At 35.6% G+C, this 21,529-nt stretch overlaps 1 protein-coding gene across 2 annotated transcripts in view; it reads right to left on the reverse strand.

Annotated features, from left to right (window-relative positions):
- Positions 1 to 3,570: 3,570 nt before the first annotated feature.
- Positions 3,571 to 21,529, reverse strand: part of LOC129738456 (zinc transporter ZIP1) — a 50,110-nt gene continuing 32,151 nt past the window's right edge. For both annotated transcript variants that reach the window (XM_055729661.1, XM_055729660.1), the window contains exon 2: positions 3,571 to 4,307. In XM_055729661.1, the coding sequence (XP_055585636.1) occupies positions 4,219 to 4,307 (89 nt within the window). In that variant the 3' untranslated portion in view covers positions 3,571 to 4,218. The remainder of the gene's footprint in view (positions 4,308 to 21,529) is intronic.

Here is a 21,529-nt window from a genome sequence, read left to right on the forward strand (position 1 = left end):
TTTTATAAAAACACTTTCCTATTCAGTAAATCAGTAGCTTCTTTTCTCATAGTAAATCGGTCCAGATTTCGCTGGCCTATGCTGGATTAGTAACGACCACTCTCAGAAAGATTTCTCGCTAGTTAGAGAGGTCGTGGCCTGGACGGCGCCTTAAGATTAAGATACCATATGAACGAAGGAAGTGGGAAGGACGTATTCCATTGCGCTGACAACAGCGCATCTAACGAACTCCGGGTTATGTGCTCGGCTCTGATGATACAGGCGACCCAAAATCGGTACACATCGAACATAAAACTAATTTACCGGATTGGGACAATTCATTGAATTTTGTTGACAAAATCTAGGACCATTCCATCATCAGTAAGGACTCAAACAAAAACTGGAAATTTACACATAGTTTGTTTTAGGCTTACCTTCGAGAATGTTGGATGTTTCTGGGTCGATATGTCTAATTTCCTCCATGGCGATATTTTCAAAAACATCCCCAAGGCTAAACAGCAGCTAAAAAAACTCCAAACTTCAAAAAACGCGTTTTTAACAAGCGGGGTAAACAAATAATGAAACGCTTAAGAAAATTTCTTGGATACTAAGAATTTTTAACCATTATTATGGTTTGTCACTGGAACCTTAAAATCAAGCGTGTATGTATACCCCAAATTCAACTACCTATATCAGAACTCGAGTCCACGGGAACTGCTCTTTCGAAACAATGCCATTGCATAGACAAAGGCGCAAAAAAACATTTGAATTTTCCGACACCTGATAATGTTTTCGGTTGATCAGGACTTTTGAAGCTTTAACAGTTAGGGGAAACGAAAACGGCTGTGAGGTACACAATCATGATAAGTTTAAGGCTGATGATTTTTTTTTCGGACCAGAGAAATAGCCATTTCATAAATGGGGATTTTTTTTTATTATCTGACAATTTGCGCCGGGGGTCTTCAGATTTTCCCCAAAATTGAAAATTTGGTTCATTTTTGCGACTTAAAAACACATGTATTTTTTCAGATTTCTAACATTTTTATTTTTTGAGTTAGCTTCGATTAGATTTTTTTGTAAATAAAAAATAACCATTTTTCAAAGCTACATAACTCTGTTGTTTCTCAACGGAAATTATAAAACAGCACATCAAAATGCATTGAAATTTTATCAGCTTTCCAAATAGAATAGTTGAAAAAAATTAAATAATGACCTTCAACATGAAAAGTTGTAAATAAACTTTAAATGGCGTCTAAAAGTACCGTCTGCACCACCGAATATTTTGCAAAAAATACCATTGTATAGCTCGATTCATGATGCAACTTTCATCTGAAGACACCAAAGTGGGCCATTAACACCTTGAAGAGTTATGAAAGAAATAATGACAATAAATCTCTTTTTTTGCATCGAAAACAAACAATGGTGGAACAACTGCACTCACATATGGAGATAGCAAGCACTTCTAACAACATGGAAACAAAAGAACTTACCAAAGCAGGTAAAAAACACTACTTTTTCGTGCTTTGTAGAGTGTTTGCAGCAAAACTGACTTTAAATTTTAACCAAAATTCTGAGTATCGTATTGTTTATGTGATATAACTAATAATGGGAATGTTGATTTTACAACCTGGTCATATACTGTATAACCTATTAATTTTTCGATCAAAGATCATTGTGAAGCATAATCAATGCCAATAGTAGAAGGTTCAGTCCCTGTGTTTGGGATCACAAAAATGTGATTAAAAAAATGAAAAAGAGACGTGCTTTACATAGTTTTTTATATCGGGAGCTAAGCACTGGACACCAAAATCCTTTCCCATTGATCAAAAAAGTATGCGAAAATGGCACAAATGTTGTAGAAATAATCAAAGAGCTCAGCATGGCCAGCCCAGGCTGTGAAATGATGAAAATATAATACTTTTACCGTATTCGTTTTCTACATTCGCCCAGTTTTGAGGTTTACCATACTAGAACGAACATAATTCGTCGTCAGTGTTTTGCTACCTCGATCGCTCACAAACGAATCTTCAGTGTTCCACCGTCCATTTTAAATCAAATCTGGGGAATTACGGACGCAAAACTTAGCGCATAAACTTCTAAAAATGACAGTAAAATGTGCAAAACTTGTTGTGACCTGGTGCAAAACTGGGTATAAACGAATACGTTATTAGATTTTTGTATATAACATGAAGTCAGTTAAGCTGCAACAATCTACCGCCCCTTCTTTCATAACAGTCCCATATACAAAAATAAGCAAGCGAGACAATCAGCTTTTTCTGTTTTGGAATATATTTTTAAATTGTTACCACCACTTTCAGCATAAACGATAATCGTTTCTAGGTTGTCATAATTAATCGTTAGACCTGAAATTTTCGAAATTGGGTTATTGGTAAGGTCGATTTTTATTCATTATGGGACTGTTAATCGACCATATTTGAAACCTTTTTTGAATCTACTAGCATAACAGTCCCATACAAAATATATTTTTCTCACCAAGCTACTTTCTAAGGCTTGAATTTGATCATTTTTGAATTTCTAAATGCAATTGTCAGAAAAAGAAACATACTTTTGCAAAAAAATATCATGAATTCCACATTGTAAGTTGAATCTTTTTACGATTTTTGATTGCATCCGATAGTTTTTCGCTCAGGAAGTCATTCATAAGAAATTCAGACCTGCCTTCGAAAACTAGTGTGCATCATTCGACATCAAGTGAGTTTAAAAAATGTTTAAATGATTCAAAGCAATAAACCAAAGACTATTTCGCAAAAAGGAACATTGAAAAGTAACCAAATTAGTGGTATTTCACATATGGGACTGTTATTCAGGTATATTTTATATAGGACAGCCACGAATTGATATTTTTTTCGAAATTTCTAGAACAAAACCTCTTTTTTTAGTCTGTTATGTTGAAGCCTTATGTTGACCTAAAATGACGAAAATTCATATGGGACTGTTATGCGAGTAGGGGCAGTCTGAAAAGGACGAAAAAATAGTGTTTTTTTACCAGCTTTGATAAGTTCTTTTGTTTCCATGTTGTTAGAAGTGCTTGCTATCTCCATATGTGAGTGCAGATGTTCGACCATTGTTTGTTTTCGATGCAAAAAAAGAGATTTATTGTCATTATTTCTTTCATAACTCTTCAAGGTGCTAATGGCCCACTTTGGTGTCTTCAGATGAAAGTTGCATCATGAATCGAGCTACACAATGGTATTTTTTTGCAAAATATTCGGTGGTGCAGACGGTACTTTTAGACGCCATTTAAAGTTTATTTACAACTTTTCATGTTGAAGGTCATTATTTAATTTTTTTTCAACTATTCTATTTGGAAAGCTGATAAAATTTCAATGCATTTTGATGTGCTGTTTTATAATTTCCGTTGAGAAACAACAGAGTTATGTAGCTTTGAAAAATGGTTATTTTTTATTTACAAAAAAATCTAACCGAAGCTAACTCGAAAAATAAAAATGTTAGAAATCTGAAAAAATACATGTGTTTTTAAGTCGCAAAAATGATCCAAATTTTCAATTTTGGGGAAAATCTGAAGACCCCCGGCGCAAACCCGTCAGATAATAAAAAAAAATCCCCAAATATCAGTTACTGTATATTTTAAGAATCATTGGTATTTCTATAAGATATTTCATAAATGATTTGTTAAAATCTTACACTCTACTGCAATAAAATTAAAACACGTTTAGGAATGGGTTTTTGTTTTTTTTCTGAAACTGTTGGATCAAAATCTTTAGTTTGGCACATATAAAAGTGGATTGAGGGTGAATTGATTAATTAAATAGTCTATCTATCCATAATCGTTACAGTTCTGCTCAACTATCTTTCTTCTTTCTCATGTTAAGATTAATTTTTTTTTTTAAGTTTAAAATAATCACTATCACAGCTGCAGAGTGTCGGACGCCGGCACGTTTTGTTTGTATACTCTAATCTCCTCTTTCCATCGTTTGAAATTGAAAAAAATTATAGCAATACTGTTGTCGGTTGGATTCGATTACGTTCAAACACTGCCCGCCAAAATCGTTCTGGCTCTCCGGATTCCGAGTAAGTTGGTATTATCCTTTCTCCCCGGACCGAAGAACCTGTGTATCCGCCGCTTTCATCTCCCGCTGTCAATTTCTTCTGCCTCTAAATTATGGGTGTTTTGTGGATTGGTTAATGGATTTTAACTTTAATGAGAGCCATCCTTCCATACGAACAGCAATCAGTGAAATCTAGTCATTGACCGTGTCAGTGATGATCGTGATCATGATCGTGATCGTGGTCATCATCGTTCCCAGCTCCACCGCCATGACCGTGACTGTGGCCGTGCCCGTGAGCTGTAAAGCAAAAAGAGAAAATTATGTGTTAGAACTTTTATCCATAGTATAAATTTTTAAGATTGATGAAAATACTACAATTGTTTCAAGAAAAGATTTTTATATTCTTTTTAACGATTTCAGATGGAGTGACAACAAAATTGTGATCGCACCTGGAAAAATAAACTTCCTATACTAATTTTATAGCTTCTGTAAGCTGGATTTACTACGTTTCACACGTCGCATAGGGCAAATATTTACGGACAGCAATTTTTCAAGTGCACACAGAAATGCAAACAAAGCATGCTATGCACTGCGAGTTTGAAGAGTTTATTGCATTTACTTCATCAAAGCCACCAAACAGCTACAAACTAATGCCAGCTGTGTCCATACCAACCGTTATTGGAATAGCTTGCTTTGATGAACGGTACCAGAAAAAAAACACATTTCAAAGCAGGACAGCAAAATTAGTATATTTTTGATCCAGGCATGTCACCCGTTTGCAAACAGCATGACATGCAACGACTGTAACTGTTTCAATTACGAATGTTATTAAATTTAATGCGTCAGCTGTTGACATTGAGTGGGCCTTAAAAAGAAACCTTCAGCCCGACCGAAACCGAACTAACAAACTCCAGAAAGGACGACCCGTCGTCCTAAAGCCGCACAAGCGTTCAAAATAAATTAAGAAATTAAATCCGATTCGGGTCACAACAATCTTGAATTTCACCCTTGGCCCCCGCACCGAAAAAAAAGGCGGAGATTTGTTTACTTTGCAACGGGGTAGGGAAGCAGCAAGTCAGCATCAAACATCGTCGTGAGTCCAAACAAACCAACGAACGGATGCACGCACGTGCTTTTCCTGATGGATATAGCCGGGTGGAACCTTCCGAAAGGGTGACCAGCTAGTCGAGCTGTGGTGTTGCTTTCGATCAAAGTTAAACTTAAAAATTTAGTGCAAGTCAATTTTTGTTTTCACATTTAACGAAGAATTGTTTCTAATTCCAATTACACTCTGATTTTGAGATTATCTTTTATAAATTTGTTATTCAAATTGCCTCTTAGAACGCTTGAATTTTCATTCTGAGTTGTTGAGAACAGTGATCGACAGCCAATACCTTTTGAATGATTCCTACTTACTGCTAACACATCTTAGTTTGCAAGAATATTTTGAATTTTCTCCTAAATAAATAGGTTATTATCTTATCATGCTCATTGCTCATTCTGTCGATGAACATTGGATTTTTTAACTATATTTAGTTTTAGAGCTTTCACTGTTTTTCTGGACTTTTTTTTAAATTTTTTAAGTTAGTTTTAAAATCTGTGTTTATATGTTTGCTGTTTTAAGTGCACACGTTCGAAACAGAACATTCAAAATGTGTCTTTCGCTTTCACCGGTTTGATCACACGCCATTTCATCTAAATGATTTTGGAAGTCTAACTGATCTACAATTAAATCCAACCGGGCTAATTTTTTAACAGTGGCTCGAAATTTTTCTTAAATATTCCACAAATGCTTTCCAAAAGTCGAAAATCGTATCTCCTGGTTTGTCAATCTTGATGTAGAATTGTATCGTTTCAACTCAGTGAAAAAATGCAGATTGTGCTGCTGAATCATGTAGGTCGAGGTTCAATCGATCTATGCATTATTTGTGCACTAATGTGCTACACACCCATCCTGCTGTGTAGTGTATGCTAGCGAGTTGATTCGGATCACGGATATCCTCTTCGGAGGACTCCATTATTTACATATGATTGACGAATATAAGAACGATTTATCAAATTTATGTTCCTCATATCTACCCGGATGCAAATATATCTACTAACATCTGCTTCTACGTTACCCAGTTTTTTGGGAAACATCAGCTGGTTCATCACTACGACTTTTAAACTGCAGTAGTACGGAAGTGAATCTTGTGAAAAATTTCGTGTCCGCAGGAACAGGAAATTGTGCTCGTCTTGAAGATCACCCCAAAGCATCGTAACAGCATTTGCATATAAAATCCATCCATCGATTAAGTAAGGTCTTTTGGACTGCATAGTTAAACGTTTGAAGGAACTAAACTGTAATAGTAATTTGTTTTAATCCTGATCAAAACAGTTGATAATCAATAAACCTACCTCTTCTAGAGATTTGCAGTCTTTATTAACAAAATTAAGGCTTTTAAGATATCCAACCGAGATGGTTCTATTTCTCCAAATGAGGAGTGTTTGTTTGAAGCGGCCGTTTTAAAAACTTGAAAAGAAAAAAAAATATTCAAAAAATATTTACTAAATCAATGGGGGATCTTACGCCGTTTGGGGGAACGGTGATAAATTTTGAAACCGTCACAGAAAACCAACAGAAGAAACTGATCTTAAACCGCTACAGGGTCTCGGTTGGTCTTGACTAATGACTTCAATGCCTGTCAGTTTTAATTTTTTCACTGGTGTATTCAGCATCTCCCGGGGTCTGGGACCGGAAACTCATTCGTTTTTCTCGAAACACACCGGCTACGGAGTAAAGCTGCAACGATTCATTTGGCTACTGGTTAGCTTGAACCGCTTACCCAAACACTGTCCTCGGTGGAAAATGTAACAATCCAAACGAGCAAAATCTAGCGATGTAAACAAAAACGCCTACGCATACTGTTTTGTTTTTTTTTATGTTGTTTATGTGATGATTTTCCAATTTTAAGGTTGAAGCTTACTCGCCTACTTTAGTTTGGCGGTATCAGAGGTGCCAGGTGTCCTGATTTATCAGGATATGTCCTGATTTTCGAGAGTCCGTCCTGATTTTTCAAAAACTCTCGAGTTGTCCTGATTTTTGAAAATATGACTCTAAAATGTCCTGATTTGTCCTGATTTTCATAAAAGCTTCTCAAATATGATCAAATTTGTAGTTCAACTATGAAAAAATCGAAAAAATAGGTTATAAAATAGTTAAACCCATTTTACAGATGGTAATCTTCGGTTCAGATGATATTCAAGTGGTGTTTTTAGATATAAACTACCAGCCAGCCAACAAGCTTCGTACTATTGTTGCATAAATCAAGGCGTTTACAGCACCTGATTGCGCCTTTATTTATGCAATCTAAGCAGAAGTTCTTATTTTTTTCATGAACTAAGAGGTGTCCTGAAAAATCCTGATTTTTAACTTCGCGTTGTCCTGATTTTTTAAGGAACCACCTGGCACCCCTGGGCGGTATTCATTTGTCCCTAAAATTTCATGGAAGCCGTTAGTACCTGCATTAACGCTCATAACGCTTAAATTGGGGGCGAATCTCAAGATTCTTATATTGTTTGCAAATCTAAAGAAGTTCTCATCACTTCCAATTTTTTAGACGCTCAAATTATTGACAAATTTTGCTCATCTCAAGACTCGTACATCATTGACAATTGTCTAGACACTAAGGAGTGTTCATTTTATAAAACGAAAACTTTGTTTTGACAATATCTTATTCATTTACTGACCAAATTACATAGAGTTTTCTGTGAAACATTGCAAAACTAATCCACAGCAAGAAGAAAGTGAGCATGCTTGTCCAACACCTCGCAAACAGAACAGAGCAGAGAACGAATTACACTTTTATCATTTCGGTTTCCTAGTGCACTGCTCAGCCGATCAACGTTCACAAATCTTTTTGCCGAGTGCGCCCGATTGCGGTTGCTCTGACGGTCGGGTGGACGTCGCTCGCTCTAAAGAAAAGAGAAGGAGCTGGCTAGAAAGTTGTGCTCTAGCGACGCTGCTGAGTAGCTCAGTGTATCAAGCCAGAAAGATTCCAATGCAGGAATGTTTTCTTCAGAAAAGCCGTTATGCAGAGCGGAACAGAGCATCAGTCGAAGAGGTCCAATGTAGGTTTATGTATGAACTTTTTTTTGTAGGTAGCCGGGTAGGGCACTTCCTGGTAAGTTATTTAAAAACATGGGGAAAACCGGGTAAATAATCTGAAATTTTCCATTCCAAAAACCGAGCAATGTCCGTCCAAATCTGAGGAAATTCCAGACATTTATCTAGTGAAGAAAAACGACTTACATTTTTTTGTCGCAACACATCAGCAGTGTTAAATTTATGTTTAAAGCATACGAAGGAAAGTTATGGTTTGATTTTTTATGAAACAAACTTTCACAAATTCAATTTTCAACAAACAATTTTAAACTGAATTCGACTTCTTGTTTCACATTTACTAAAATTATCCAAAAATCTTTGTCTATTATACAAACCGTGAAAATTATGCAGGGATCTGGGACAAATTTTAGTAATAAAACTGCAAAACTTTCACAAATCGTAAAATTTAGGATTTATCTTCCTTTACCGCAACGCTTTTGGTATTTTTCGACCGAAGAAAGCTTTCGTAGCTAATCATTGGTCCTGGTGCAGAACATCAATCTAGAGGAACTCGCTCAGGAATGACCAGATAGGTGTTTTGGGCAAAGTTGTTAATTCGCATATTTTGATATAAAATTCAAAGTCGAGAGATTCAAAAATAGCGCGATAATAACAATAACTTTTTGTAAAGCATTTTTAAGTGTTTTTTTAATTTAACCGAATCTCCTTGGGTAAAGATTGTAGAACTTTGACATGTTAAACAAAGTTGTGTATTTTATTAAGATAAATAACTTTGTAGAAAAAACTTAGGCTCTAAAATGCTTAACAAGAAAGTTATGATTTATATCACGCTATTGGTGGACCTCTACACTTTATTTTTCATATCAAAATATGCGCTATATTATACAGAGCAATGTTGTCGAAGACACCAGCATCCTATCTTAACTACCTTTGGCGTTATTAATTCAGTTCCGTTAGATTTATGTTCTGCATTGTAAATTCTGACGCACTTCGAAACATCGATCCAGACGCAACCGATGAAGACAAACCGAGTTTTCTGTACAGCTTCTCTTTCGCCCGAGTGCGACCGAATTTATCTGCACTGAGAACGCACTTCATCAGTTTGCTTGCTTCTCTTGCCCACACTTGGGTGGACGCTTGGTCGCTCTGGAGGTAACTGAGCATTTCTTAAAGATTCTCCGTTTGGGAAGAGCACAGCGAAAAAAATACACGCTCTTACTCTGAACGGGCTAATCTGAGGAGCGATGCCAAGCATGAAAGTGAGAAATTCAACTAAAAGTTTTCAACGATAAAATTGGTGCACTTTTCCTCGAACTCCCCTCATAAGCCTCTTTACAGTTTCCGGCTTGACTTTTCGGCTGGCTTTTATCCACATTTTCTTGAAATCGTCGATGTACTGTGCTTCTCTACCATCCTCCCGAAGATTGCGCTTGATTATTGCCCAGTAACGCTCTACCGGGCGCAGCTCAGGACAATTTGGCGGATCTCAACGAAACACATCTTGAAGGATTTCAGTAGTTTGAGAGTAGCTGAAGCGTAGTTGCGGAAGCAAGGTCAGGTCAGAACAACGGTGGGCTTGTATGATGACGATAAAGAGGAACAAGGCGTTTTTCGATGCATTCCTTACGATAATTTTCACCACTGATATTACCTGTTGTGAAATATGGCGAACTTCTTTTTCCGCAAGAGCAGATAGCTTGCCAAATAAGCACTTTTTTGCCAAATTTTTCGATTTCAATGGATCGCTTATCATGAGGTACCTCCTTACCAACAATTGCGTTGAAAAATTGCGGCCCAGGAAGAGCGGCTGTGTCCAGTTTACAATAAGTTTCATCGTCCATCAAAATGCAACGGTTACTTTGCTCCTTCAAAATCGTATCCTGTCTCCGAAGTCGCTGCCTCGCTCGTTCGTTCTGTTCCGCGCCCCATTTAGGATATCTCTGCTTCCTGTTTGTCTTAAAGTGGTTGCTTCGTTTTATGTTTTGGACAGTCCCAACGGAAATTTTCAGTTTCTTGGCAATTCTTCGAACAGAGTTGTGTTCATGTGACAACAAAAGCTTAACACATTTCTTCTCGATTTGTGGATTCACTGTGCCTCTTCTGGTTTCGGATCTTGGCAAATCTTCAAGAGTATGGTGCTCACCAAACTTCCTGATGATTTGATAAACCGCAGACTTTGATCGTTTCACAAGCTTTGCAATATTTTTACACGATAGTCCATCTGAACAGTACTTTTGAATTATAAAAATCCGGGTTTCTTTATCAATTCGTCCCATTATACGAAATCCAGTCCATCCAATCCAGTTTCATCAAATTTGGGTTAAACCAAATATAATAATAATAGGAATATTCCTCACTCTCCAGAAACTTGAAGGACACATGAAACGCGCCTCCACGTGAGGAAAGTTCTTACGAACATGAATAAATGCTATCGAAAAGACCTAAGTTGCCTTAGACTAAATTTCGAAAGCTTATGGCGAAAACTGTTAAGCTCATTATCACCAAAACTTTGTGTCCCGATCTGACAATTATACTAAATACAACACAAGTATATCTTCTTTTTTTTATGATATCTTTCATGATAAGTAAGTTGACTTCGTTAATAAATTTTATACTCAAAATATGATTTTGATTTATCGGTTCAACATATTTTGGAGTTTTCAAAAAATCAGATGTGCCAATTTATTCATTTTTAGAGAAATGCTGATTTCCATTTACCAAACGTGCTCCAGATAATAATAATAATAATGATGATGTGATCATCAATAAATCTCAAATCATATTGTAGAGTAGATTTTAAGATCAATTTACTTAGTAAATTGATGCCTGATTTCTTCTATGAAATATTTAGTATTGTCCAAAAAGTGAAATTTCCATCAATGATTGTTCCAATTCAAATGACATTAGAATCTCAAATTGTAGATTTATTAGCATACTCCGTCAGTCGGGACCTTTTTTCCATTCGGCAGAAAACAACACAAATTGAGAACCATAGCAACATACTTTGCTACACGAAGAAAAGTTGGAGTAGGCTGAAATTCCTATGTTGAAAATTCTCCGGCAAGACAGCAGAAACGTTTACCGACTCCGCAAACCTGTTTGCTGAATTCTTCCAGTCAGTTTTCCTGAATGATGATGGACTCACTTCGTCTGTATCACTAGAATCTTTACCGTCATACAATATCCGTATACCTACTCTTACACTTTCTGATGTTGATGTCTATAATGCCCTTATAGCAGTGAACGTTTCGAAAGGACCAGGACCTGACAATTTGCCACCAGTGTTCGTAAAAAACTGTGCCTCCGCAATAGCAATACCTCTAACAAGGATTTTTAATATGTCCCTGTCATCTGGAGTTTTCCCGCAGGCGTGGAAAATAGCATCGATCACTCCTGTGCATAAAAGTGGCAGCGCTCATTCCGTCGAAAACTACCGTCCGATTTCAATCCTTAACTGTTTTGCGAAAGTACTTGAATCTTTAGTGTACGATGCTATATATCCGTCCATAGCTCAGTTAATTGATGGTGCTCAACATGGATTCATGAAAAAACGTTCAACAACCTCAAACCTTATGGCATTTACAAATTTTGTGGTACCAAAACTCGAAAAACGTCAGCAAGTGCAAACTGTATACATCGATTTCTCCAAAGCTTTTGACCGCGTTCCTCACATATTGGTAATAGACAAACTTAGGCACCTTGGACTTCCTGAGTGGATAACAAAGTGGCTTGCCTCGTATTTGAACTCCCGCTTGGCCTATGTTAAAGTCAACTCCTTTTGCTCTTCGAAGTTTTTGATACCATCCGGTGTTCCCCAAGGCAGTCATCTAGGACCGTTAATATTCATACTGTTCGTTAACGATTTATGTGACATGTTGACGTCGCATAAACTCTTTTATGCAGACGACCTAAAGCTTTTCCGACAAATTACATCACCGCTAGACTGCATCATGTTGCAGAATGATCTCGACGTTATTATGAGATGGTGCGGTTTGAATGGAATGTTGGTGAACGTCAAAAAGTGCAAAACAATGAGCTTATCAAGAACCCGTAACGTGCATCAGTATAACTACACAATGGGTAATACCGTTCTCGAAACCGTTGACACAATAAAGGACCTCGGTGTTACCTTCGATAGCCGGTTGAGATTTCACACGCATATCACTACAATAACCGCCAAGGCTTACGCTATGCTTGGTTTCCTCCGTCGCAACACAATCCATTTCAACGACGTGTATGCACTTAAAACACTTTATTGTTCGATCGTCAGAAGTATACTTGAATACGCAGCTCCAGTATGGGCCCCATTCCAACTGACTTTGAGTCAATCTCTCGAAGGTGTCCAGCGAGCGTTTGTTCGATTTGCTCTTCGGAAACTTAACTGGAATCCCGAAGTCAGGACTCCCTATGAACATCGATGTAACCTGATTCATCTTGAAACGCTATCCCGTAGAAGGAAGTTCCTGCAATGTTTATTCACATTCGACTTACTGAGCGGCAATATTGAAAACAACGATCTCCTGGATTGCATAAATTTGTATGCTCCTACACGCCCGCTGAGGAACCAAATGCTTCTTTGGATTCCATCTCATCGAACCACGTATGGCTACTACAACCCAATAGACACATGTAACCGTTATTTTAATGAGTGTGTTAGTATTTTCGATTTTGTTATGTCTAAGCAATCATTTAAAAATAGGTTAAGGCATCTCTTAGAACAATAAGTCTGTGCGAAACAATATTTTTTCGAAGACTAATAAATAAATAAATAAAATAAAACATACACAAAATTTTCTGCGTGGTCATAGAAATGCAAGTTCAAACACGTACTTTTGTAGTTAAGACGCGAACCCACGGTTGATGGAAAGAATGTTCAGAGTTTCCTCAGTACCTTAATGCTTGAAATTTCCTTCTAGTAAGAACTTTCTCCAGGAGGTGGTGCTGATAAACATGTCCTTGCTGAAGTATATGAAGCATGCTGAGAGTTACCAATGTTGATTATAATATGTTTGGTTAAACGTCAACTTTTTATCGTAACATCTAGGTGTCCGTTTTATAAAATGGACACTCCTTAACATCTTTGTCAAAAGTCCAGATGTTCGCTTCGTATGAAAAATCTCAAGAAACTCTCAGATCTGACTTATTTTTAAAACTCACTCATTATTGATTTGTTGACAAATCTCAAGACGCACACATTTTTGAAAAACCACACGACCCTCATTCGATTCTGAATGAGGCCTCGTTCATAATCGTATTTATCAACAATATTATTCCTCTGTTAGCATAGTTTTTCTTGTAAACATTCACTGGTAACCCGGGCCAGCAAACAAAATGAAAACACTAACATCAGACAGAGAGTAGATATGCCACCAAGCTGCATGGCGACGGGTCATCCCGGCTCAACACCATCACCAGCACCTTGGGCAATACTGCCGCCGGTTTTGCGTGCGACACGACCGTAAATATTTTCTCGTTTATGTGACAACATGCTTCAGCATCGTAAAACAGTGTACTATTTACTCCTAGGGAAAACGTGACAGCCAGGCCAGCCTCCAGCCCAGGAGGTAGGCTTCCGGAGGGTTGGTGGGAACTGTGACCAGAGTAGGTGGAGCGAATGGATAACAATTTAATTTCGAGCGCATCGTGAATCGCAAATTAAATTTTTGCAAACACAGGTGACACCTCGTCGAAGCCGGTTGGTTAGGTTTTACGTCAAAGGTTTGTTTAATTTTTCACTGAGTGTGATCTGCGATTTTCGGATGCTCGGTTTAAGACTTGGCACACGTTTGACAAGAAAAGTTCATGAAAGAGTTCGGCGCTTTAACCATTGACCTTAGTGTGCCGTGATGCAGCAAGCATACGCTATTCAACGATAAGTTGCATTTCCTAAATGACACTCAACAAAAAGCTTGCTGCATATTCATTTAAAAAAAATATCTGGATAAAATCACTCAATAAGCGTAGAACGAATTATTAAAAGCTAGCTTCATTGAGTGTATGCAAATGTTCAAACTCCATTCGTTTTGACCACCTTATCTCATTCATAAGTTCTAATCTCAAAGCCCGAACTAAACGATTGCCAAAACTCATCTCACGTTTGTATTCTAGATAGATTGTATGCAAAAATAACCTATACCTTCATTTATGGTGGCATGCCGTCACGCTCGATCTTTGCAAGCACCGTGGTGCACCTTGTTTGTCCGGATTTGCCAATTTTAGGTCCCTGCTCTTTCCTCGGAGGATGGACCTAGCTAGTGTCCGCAATAAAAAAAAATCTAAACCCAACTCACAACCTTTCGGTGCAGTGCCATTCCACTGCAAGACACATTCACGAAAAGACAAGGAAAGAGCACTCGCAAAAAAAAAAACAAATATGCGAAAACAATTTAAAACGATTTCTCCATAGAAACAATAAAAACTAGAAATGCATACAAATAGAATCGTTTCTGCACCACGTACATAAATTAGCATATCATTTTTACGGTTTGCCGGTATATTTATGAACATAGCTACAAGTGGGGTGCGATTTTTTCTTCTCTGTCTTTTGCGCTAAAAGATGGCAAAGAATGCTCGGAAGATATGTAGATAGGTGCCTGGATCGGATGGAGAAGGAAGCCAGGGGTTTCTTAAACGAATGCAAAAGCCACCCTAATGGATACGCGTTGTGTGGAGATTTGAAAATTTCAGAAAAAAAACTCCGCATGCTCAGCGATTTGTTGATTTTTGCTACAGAATTCAAGGAACACATATGAAAAAAAATAAAATTCACGCAATTAAAATATAAATTTAAATTCTATTGAGTCAGCCAGTAATCTAAGAATACAATATTCAGGTTTTTACTGAAATTAATTCACTTCGAATGAGATACAAATCGTACGTTAGAAGTAGGCGTTGATCGAAATAATAAGTCGTGTCAAATGGAGGCTCCATTGTAATTAAAACCTTTGGATCTTGTCAACATTTAGCAAACAATGATGACGAATTGGGCCAATCGATCCTGGCATTCGCGAATGACCTCTATGCAGTAGGTACTTAATGACAATTATCAGGGCAGAGGGGTTTTCAATCAAATGAGTGCATAAGTTTAGGGGTAAAAAAATCGATTTATTTTCCGACATTTTCTATCGCGACAGGACAGTGCAGTGAGAGCAAGTTCACTGGTGTTGGGAAAAAGTGGTAGAAATTTTGACACTTACGGCACGTTTTGAAAATTTTGCCATGCAAAAACATTTTCAAATCTGTGGCCTTCTAGTTTTTTTACAACACTTGTTGTTTTTTCGCATGCTGTGATGCAAAAATAGCAATATTTCTGTCACATACGGCTGAAATAGAAACAGTGTTGTAAAAAAATACAACGCCCCAAGATCATGAAAACATTTTTGCATGGTAAAATTTTCAAAATGTCAAAATTTCTATTACTTTTTTCCAACACCAGTGAACTTGCTCTGACAGTTTAGGACTTAAGTCTGCTGGAACCAACTTACACTGAAACTAAATTATCTTGTTGGTGCTACTGATCGGAGTATTGAATGTGTCCCGATACACCTCACAGTGAAAGTTCTAGGGAACTTTCTTTTTTTTTTCAAAATGTCTCACCTCTTTTTTTTTATTGAAACTCAAATCTTGACACAAAAACTCTACCTTGTCTTAATTTATTTTTATAAAGAAGTGTATCTTAACAAATTCATCCATAACTTTATTTCTAATCAATTTAATAATAAAAAATCTTTTATATCATTACAAATTTAATGCCGTACGAAATAATCATCAGAAAACCAATTTTAGCTCTGTTTTTCTTGTTCTTCAACTTTACATTCGAAAAAGTTTTGATAAATTACACTAGGCCAAAAAATGTTCGCATGTTTCTGAGGTGCAAAGAATTTAAGAGCTAATTTTGATCAGTTTTGTTGCCCTGAAACTTTTGAAAATAGGCAAAAATTCATTTAAAAAGTTCTGCATTTTGCTGGCAAAACTTTGAAATATTACAAAAAAATGTAAAATAAAGGTCTTTATTTACTTCCTCCGAAACATCTGCGAAAAATGTTTTTTAAATTTTTTTTTTTATTTTTTTCAAATCTGTGAAATGATAGATTTTGAACGAATTTCTTAAGAAATATTAACGAACTAAATTGAATTTAACATATTTTTAAAACAGAAATCTAATCGTTCTGCCGACTTCAACTATAAGTATAAGTATAAGTGAAATATTATTTTTCTTTTTTCAAACTTTCTTCAGTAATGTCAGAAATACTTGACTTTCCCAATTTTTAAAAACTGTATAATTTTACTTTTTAAGATCATGCATAATCATCATCATCATGAAAATATGATTCCTCAATTGAGTAGAGTATAATAAACCCAGTGTATGAGCCGTTTGAAATAAATACATTGTTAATAAACTATTTCAATGATTGACAAAATCTGACAAAAGATTCGAGTTCAATACGCCAAAATGATAATGAAATTATTGCCGTTAATTATGTTTGTGAATTTAATTTATCGACCTTATCGATGAAAGTTATATTCTTTTAGTAAGAACATTTGAAGATTATGAAAATTACAGACGATTACAAAGCTAGGAGCAATGAATAGATATTAATATCGGTTTTTACCGATATGAGCAATACATAGAATTTACATTTTTTTTTAAATTTTCAAATGAATTTATATTATTTTACAGTCAAACTTAACGCGTTTTTCTAATATTTTTTATGAGTTTGCCTTCGTTTTTCAATTCGTTATTTTTTTCTGCAAACATCTCTTTGGAAGCGTATTAATTATAATTTTTATAAGAAAAATCTAGTTTCTAGCTTTTTTCTTTCCAGTCCAGGGCCCAATATTTCAATTGACGGCGACAAAATACTCAGAACTGGAAATTTTAAAACTATGATTGCGCTTGAAAATTTATAAACGTTTCACTTACTTTTGTTGTTTTAATTAATCCTTTTACTCGATTATAACTTTATGAAAGAAAAAAACAAACTTATGTAGCCTTCTATTTTGATAACTGGAAGAATTTGAATATAAAAAAGATCTTTATCTTTATCTTTATTTTTGATCACTGCAACTCTTAAAATAAAATTTAATAATTTTTTGTAATCAAATTCAATTCAATTATCGTGTATGTGTTTTTAAGTAATTCTCTTAAATTCAAAATGGTTTTTTGCTGCCTTATGGAGAGTTAACATTTCAAATCGTAATTGAATATTATTTCAAAATTTAGATAAAACAGAGAAACGCTTCAATCAACCCTTCAATTGAAAATAAAGAAAAGAAATGTAAATTAATACGATTAATAATGAACAATTAATATCATCTAAACAATTTTTAATCATGGTTTATTTCTGACCTGTTCTGAAATTTATCTTAGAATTCAGATTCCATTTCTTTTAAAATCTGGTGTAATATTTTATGTATTCTATTTCTTCGCACTGATACTTGTGTCCAAACTTCGAATTCTGGTCATATTCGAAAATCTTGCGGGTATAACATTGATTTGAATCTTTAATTTTAATTAATTTTGAACAAAATCAGTCCATTTTTTCGAGTTTGTGTGATGGTCATGAATATGAATGGATCAAAAAATAAATTTCCCTTTTGATTGTGTATTGCTTTTATTTCCAGATAAACTTGAACTTCGAAATCCCCCATCCCCCTCCCCTTTGGACGGGCCCTTCGCACGGGTCTGGTCTAGTAGCCAAGTTTTCGTAATTTGACGTTTAAACAAATTTTAATATCAAAAAGTTAGAAGAAGATGACGGAGCTCAGAAGAATTTGTTCTGCCGGTAAGTCATATCAATTTTCATAAAAAAAATCATAGCAAAATCATAGATCCTAAGTTCCACTTTTTCTCGTTTTTGAGAAAATTGAGGTCCAATGCATCAACCAAATAAAAAGATCCGGAGATTTCAAACAACTGGATGTAAAGGTGTTAAGGTGAATGTGAAGGTGTGTATCTTTTTCATTCCTTTTTGACCCAGTGAAATTTTTGATTAAATTATTACAGAATTGAAGTGTTTCTCAATTCTGTTACGCGTGGAAATGTTGGCTGAACGAGGGATGCCGCGGTAACGTTCTATCGGGATGCTTGTAGTCGGGAATTCAGTTCATGGTGCGAAAAAGCCTTCGATTATTCATCTGTAGAGATTTATCTACGAGATTCGGTTGTTGTGAGTGCATTCCTTTTAAAAATTCAAGTCGGGTTGCTGAAAAAAGTGCTCCGTATTCGGATAGCCAGAAAATGGAGAACTTTTTATACGCGTACGACAATCTTGAACAGAAAATTTAGATAATTGATATTACAGTGAAACGTAATGAACTAGCTGACGCGGTAAACTTCGTTTTACCTTTTACTCAATAAATCGTTAGAAATTGTTGAAAAACTTCATCTACATCTCCTTAACTTCTTTATGCTCGTGAATCAATTTTAATTAAAATCGTCTTAAAATTGTTCGAATCATGTCCCATGTCCAGTTGATTGTGTATGGGGCTCCCTAACATAAAAAGTAAGATTCTCGATTCTATTATACAAACCATCTCTAACCCGAAAAACCTTCGGATTCAAATTTCACTTCATTCCTACCGTCTGTTCATACGTGATGGTGTTACAAAGAAAACGCCTCCATTTTCATATATAAGATTTACCAAAAGATAGAAAATTGAGTGGATATCAAGTCTTTGAATGATTTTCTCAAAAAATGAATTGCAGTTTAATCTGATTTACTACCTAAGCCGATATCCACACGTAGAAGAAACATTAATTTCGATTCTAAGTCTAAAATATCTAAAAAAAAAATTGATCAGTTATCAAACAAAAATAAAAATTCAAAACGACAACGTAAATTTAAAATAACTTACGATTTCATCAAAAAATGTCTTTACATAATTTTTGAGCTCGAATTTGTCCATCGAAATTCACTCATTCAATTTAATTGTTTGTTTGTTTTATTGCTTTTTAACTTGCGCTAGAGTTTGCACACCAAATTTTCGTCCAACTCGAATTTCACTCTACGATTTCTTACTTTTTCTCTAACCGCCATCTAAGTAAGTCTCTTGAAAACCAAACGAAAATACAAATTTTACAATCAAAGCAATCAAGTCAGTCATGTTGAATTGAAAGAAAGCAATCAGAAAAAAAAGGAATTTCGACTTATTAAGGAAATTTGTTTTATTGATTCTCGGTTTTAATAATTATTTCTTTTCCAGTTAAAATGAAAGTTATTACAGACGACATCGTCTTGGGAAGAACTAATTTGCAGAACCAATAAAAATCAAGTTCTGGTAATGAAGTTTCGTAAATTATACATAGTCAGATTGCAAAGTTTTCGGCTGATATTTATGTGTAAACAAATAATTCAGTAAAGTACAAAACAAGGTGACAAAAAAAATTATGTAAATTATTGACAGATGAAATGAATTGCATACCGTCAACTGGGGCAACATGCAACAATTTTCAACTTCAATGGCTTCTAAAAAACTTATGTTCACAGTTAATCGTATCCTTTATGCATCAAAAGTTTTAAGGATGCTGAGACATCAAATTGGCGTAGTTAAAAAAATTATTGGTTTCTTCAGTTATTTTTAATTTTCTAAAAACATGCGATTTTCACCCTTCTTAGAAAATGGGGTAACTTGCAACAAACTTTGTTTTTAATGAAAAATCTTATGAACACGTACGAAAATTCATAATTTTTAATATATTTGCGATGTCTTAAAGACCATTACGCATAACAACACCAATTGCAGTAGTTTTTGGGTCTGTAAAAACATATTTTCACATTTTTTCTGAAATTAAGGATGCTGCATACATTTAGGGGTTAAATAATTCTACGAAAAATTCTAAAAGCTGAAATCATAAAAATAAATGTTTGGATGAATGAAATTTAAATGTTTACAAACGCGTGATTCAAAACATTCATATTCCAACACATGGAAACGCAATTTACAAGGTAATTCTTTGATTTGCATTTTGTTGCATTTAACCCCAGACACCTAACTGAATATTAAAAATATTCATTTAAAAAAATTGGGTGATTGTTCGAAAAATATTTATACACTAACAATGTTGGTATAATATGAGGAAACATGTAAAAAGTTTGTAGGTAATTTTATCAAGCCGATCCGTCATACTGGGTAAAGTTTTTTTCGGCATCAAAAAATGTTAAAATTTGTACATTAATTGCTCGATTTTTCAAATTTTACATTATAATAAAAAACTTAAGACAACTAGCTTAAGATGCGAGAAATTATGTCATCATCATTTTGTTATCATTAAAAGATAACTTTATTACAATACATTAAATTAAAAATTGATTCAATGTAGTGTTATATAAATGTTGCATCGAACCCCGCTGTTGCATGATGCCCCGTTTGACGGTACGAATCTAGTTATTCAAGAAAATCACAATATCTCACTCGATTCTTTTTCATTGTTGAAAGTTAGAAGTAAAATTGAAAGCAAAGAATTTAAATCAATTCGTTTAGTCCACTTTCAAACATCGGTCAATAAATGACCGTTTTCATACAATAATCGGATCTACCTGACTCCTGGTCTTTCTCTCAGTTGCAGTTCCATGTAGGTATCAGTGGGACGATCCGTGTCAATCTCATCTCACGATTTGACCTATCAATGCACATCATCGTCATCAGATGATGATGAGATAATCGAATCCGCGAAACGCAAATTGAGGTGGGTCTTGCCCACATGTGTGATTCCATAATTTAGTTCTATTCATTCTTGCTATAGTCTAGGCTTAAGAAAGTTGGGAATTCCTCACGACTGCATAAATTGTTCTCCCCAGGTCATTCGTTTCATTGATAAATTACCTGCTATCCCGTACATGAGAGACATCAGCTTTCCACGAGACTAGCTGAAGCTTCTACGCCGAGCTTAGCTTTCCTACTTGGTTGAGAGATTCCATATTTTCGAATCTCTATTCTTGCTAACACACCCGGCTGTGCTGCTGCACTTATGGAAATTACGACGCTGCATATTAAATTTTTCTTGGGGCATCCCGATTCGGTCCCGCCTGACCAGGGTGCCGCTCCGAAAGAGGGATGCGTCACTCATGCAACAAGGGCTTGCCCCATACTTAGTCGTTTGGCATTTGAATGGATTTGGATCGATGATTGAGGGACCGAGAAAATTCAATTAATCAACGACTGCACAGTACTTGCTGGTGCTTTTAAAATGCAGATCGGTTGTTATGAAATGATTGCCATAGGTAGGTTTGACACTTGCTCAGTATTTTCTATTTCGTCACTTCAGTGTAGAGTTGCAATTTTAGAACGCAGACTTGGGATGAATGAAAGGTTACGTCATTGAAAGGTTTTGTGATATCAAGGTTTTATATTAGAACACAAAGTTCTCTGACATTGTCAGTAAGTAGGCAAGGAGAGGTTCAGTGAGTTTGTT

Source organism: Uranotaenia lowii, chromosome 1 (assembly GCF_029784155.1).
Source record: "Uranotaenia lowii strain MFRU-FL chromosome 1, ASM2978415v1, whole genome shotgun sequence".
NCBI classification, from domain to species: Eukaryota; Metazoa; Arthropoda; class Insecta; order Diptera; family Culicidae; genus Uranotaenia; species Uranotaenia lowii.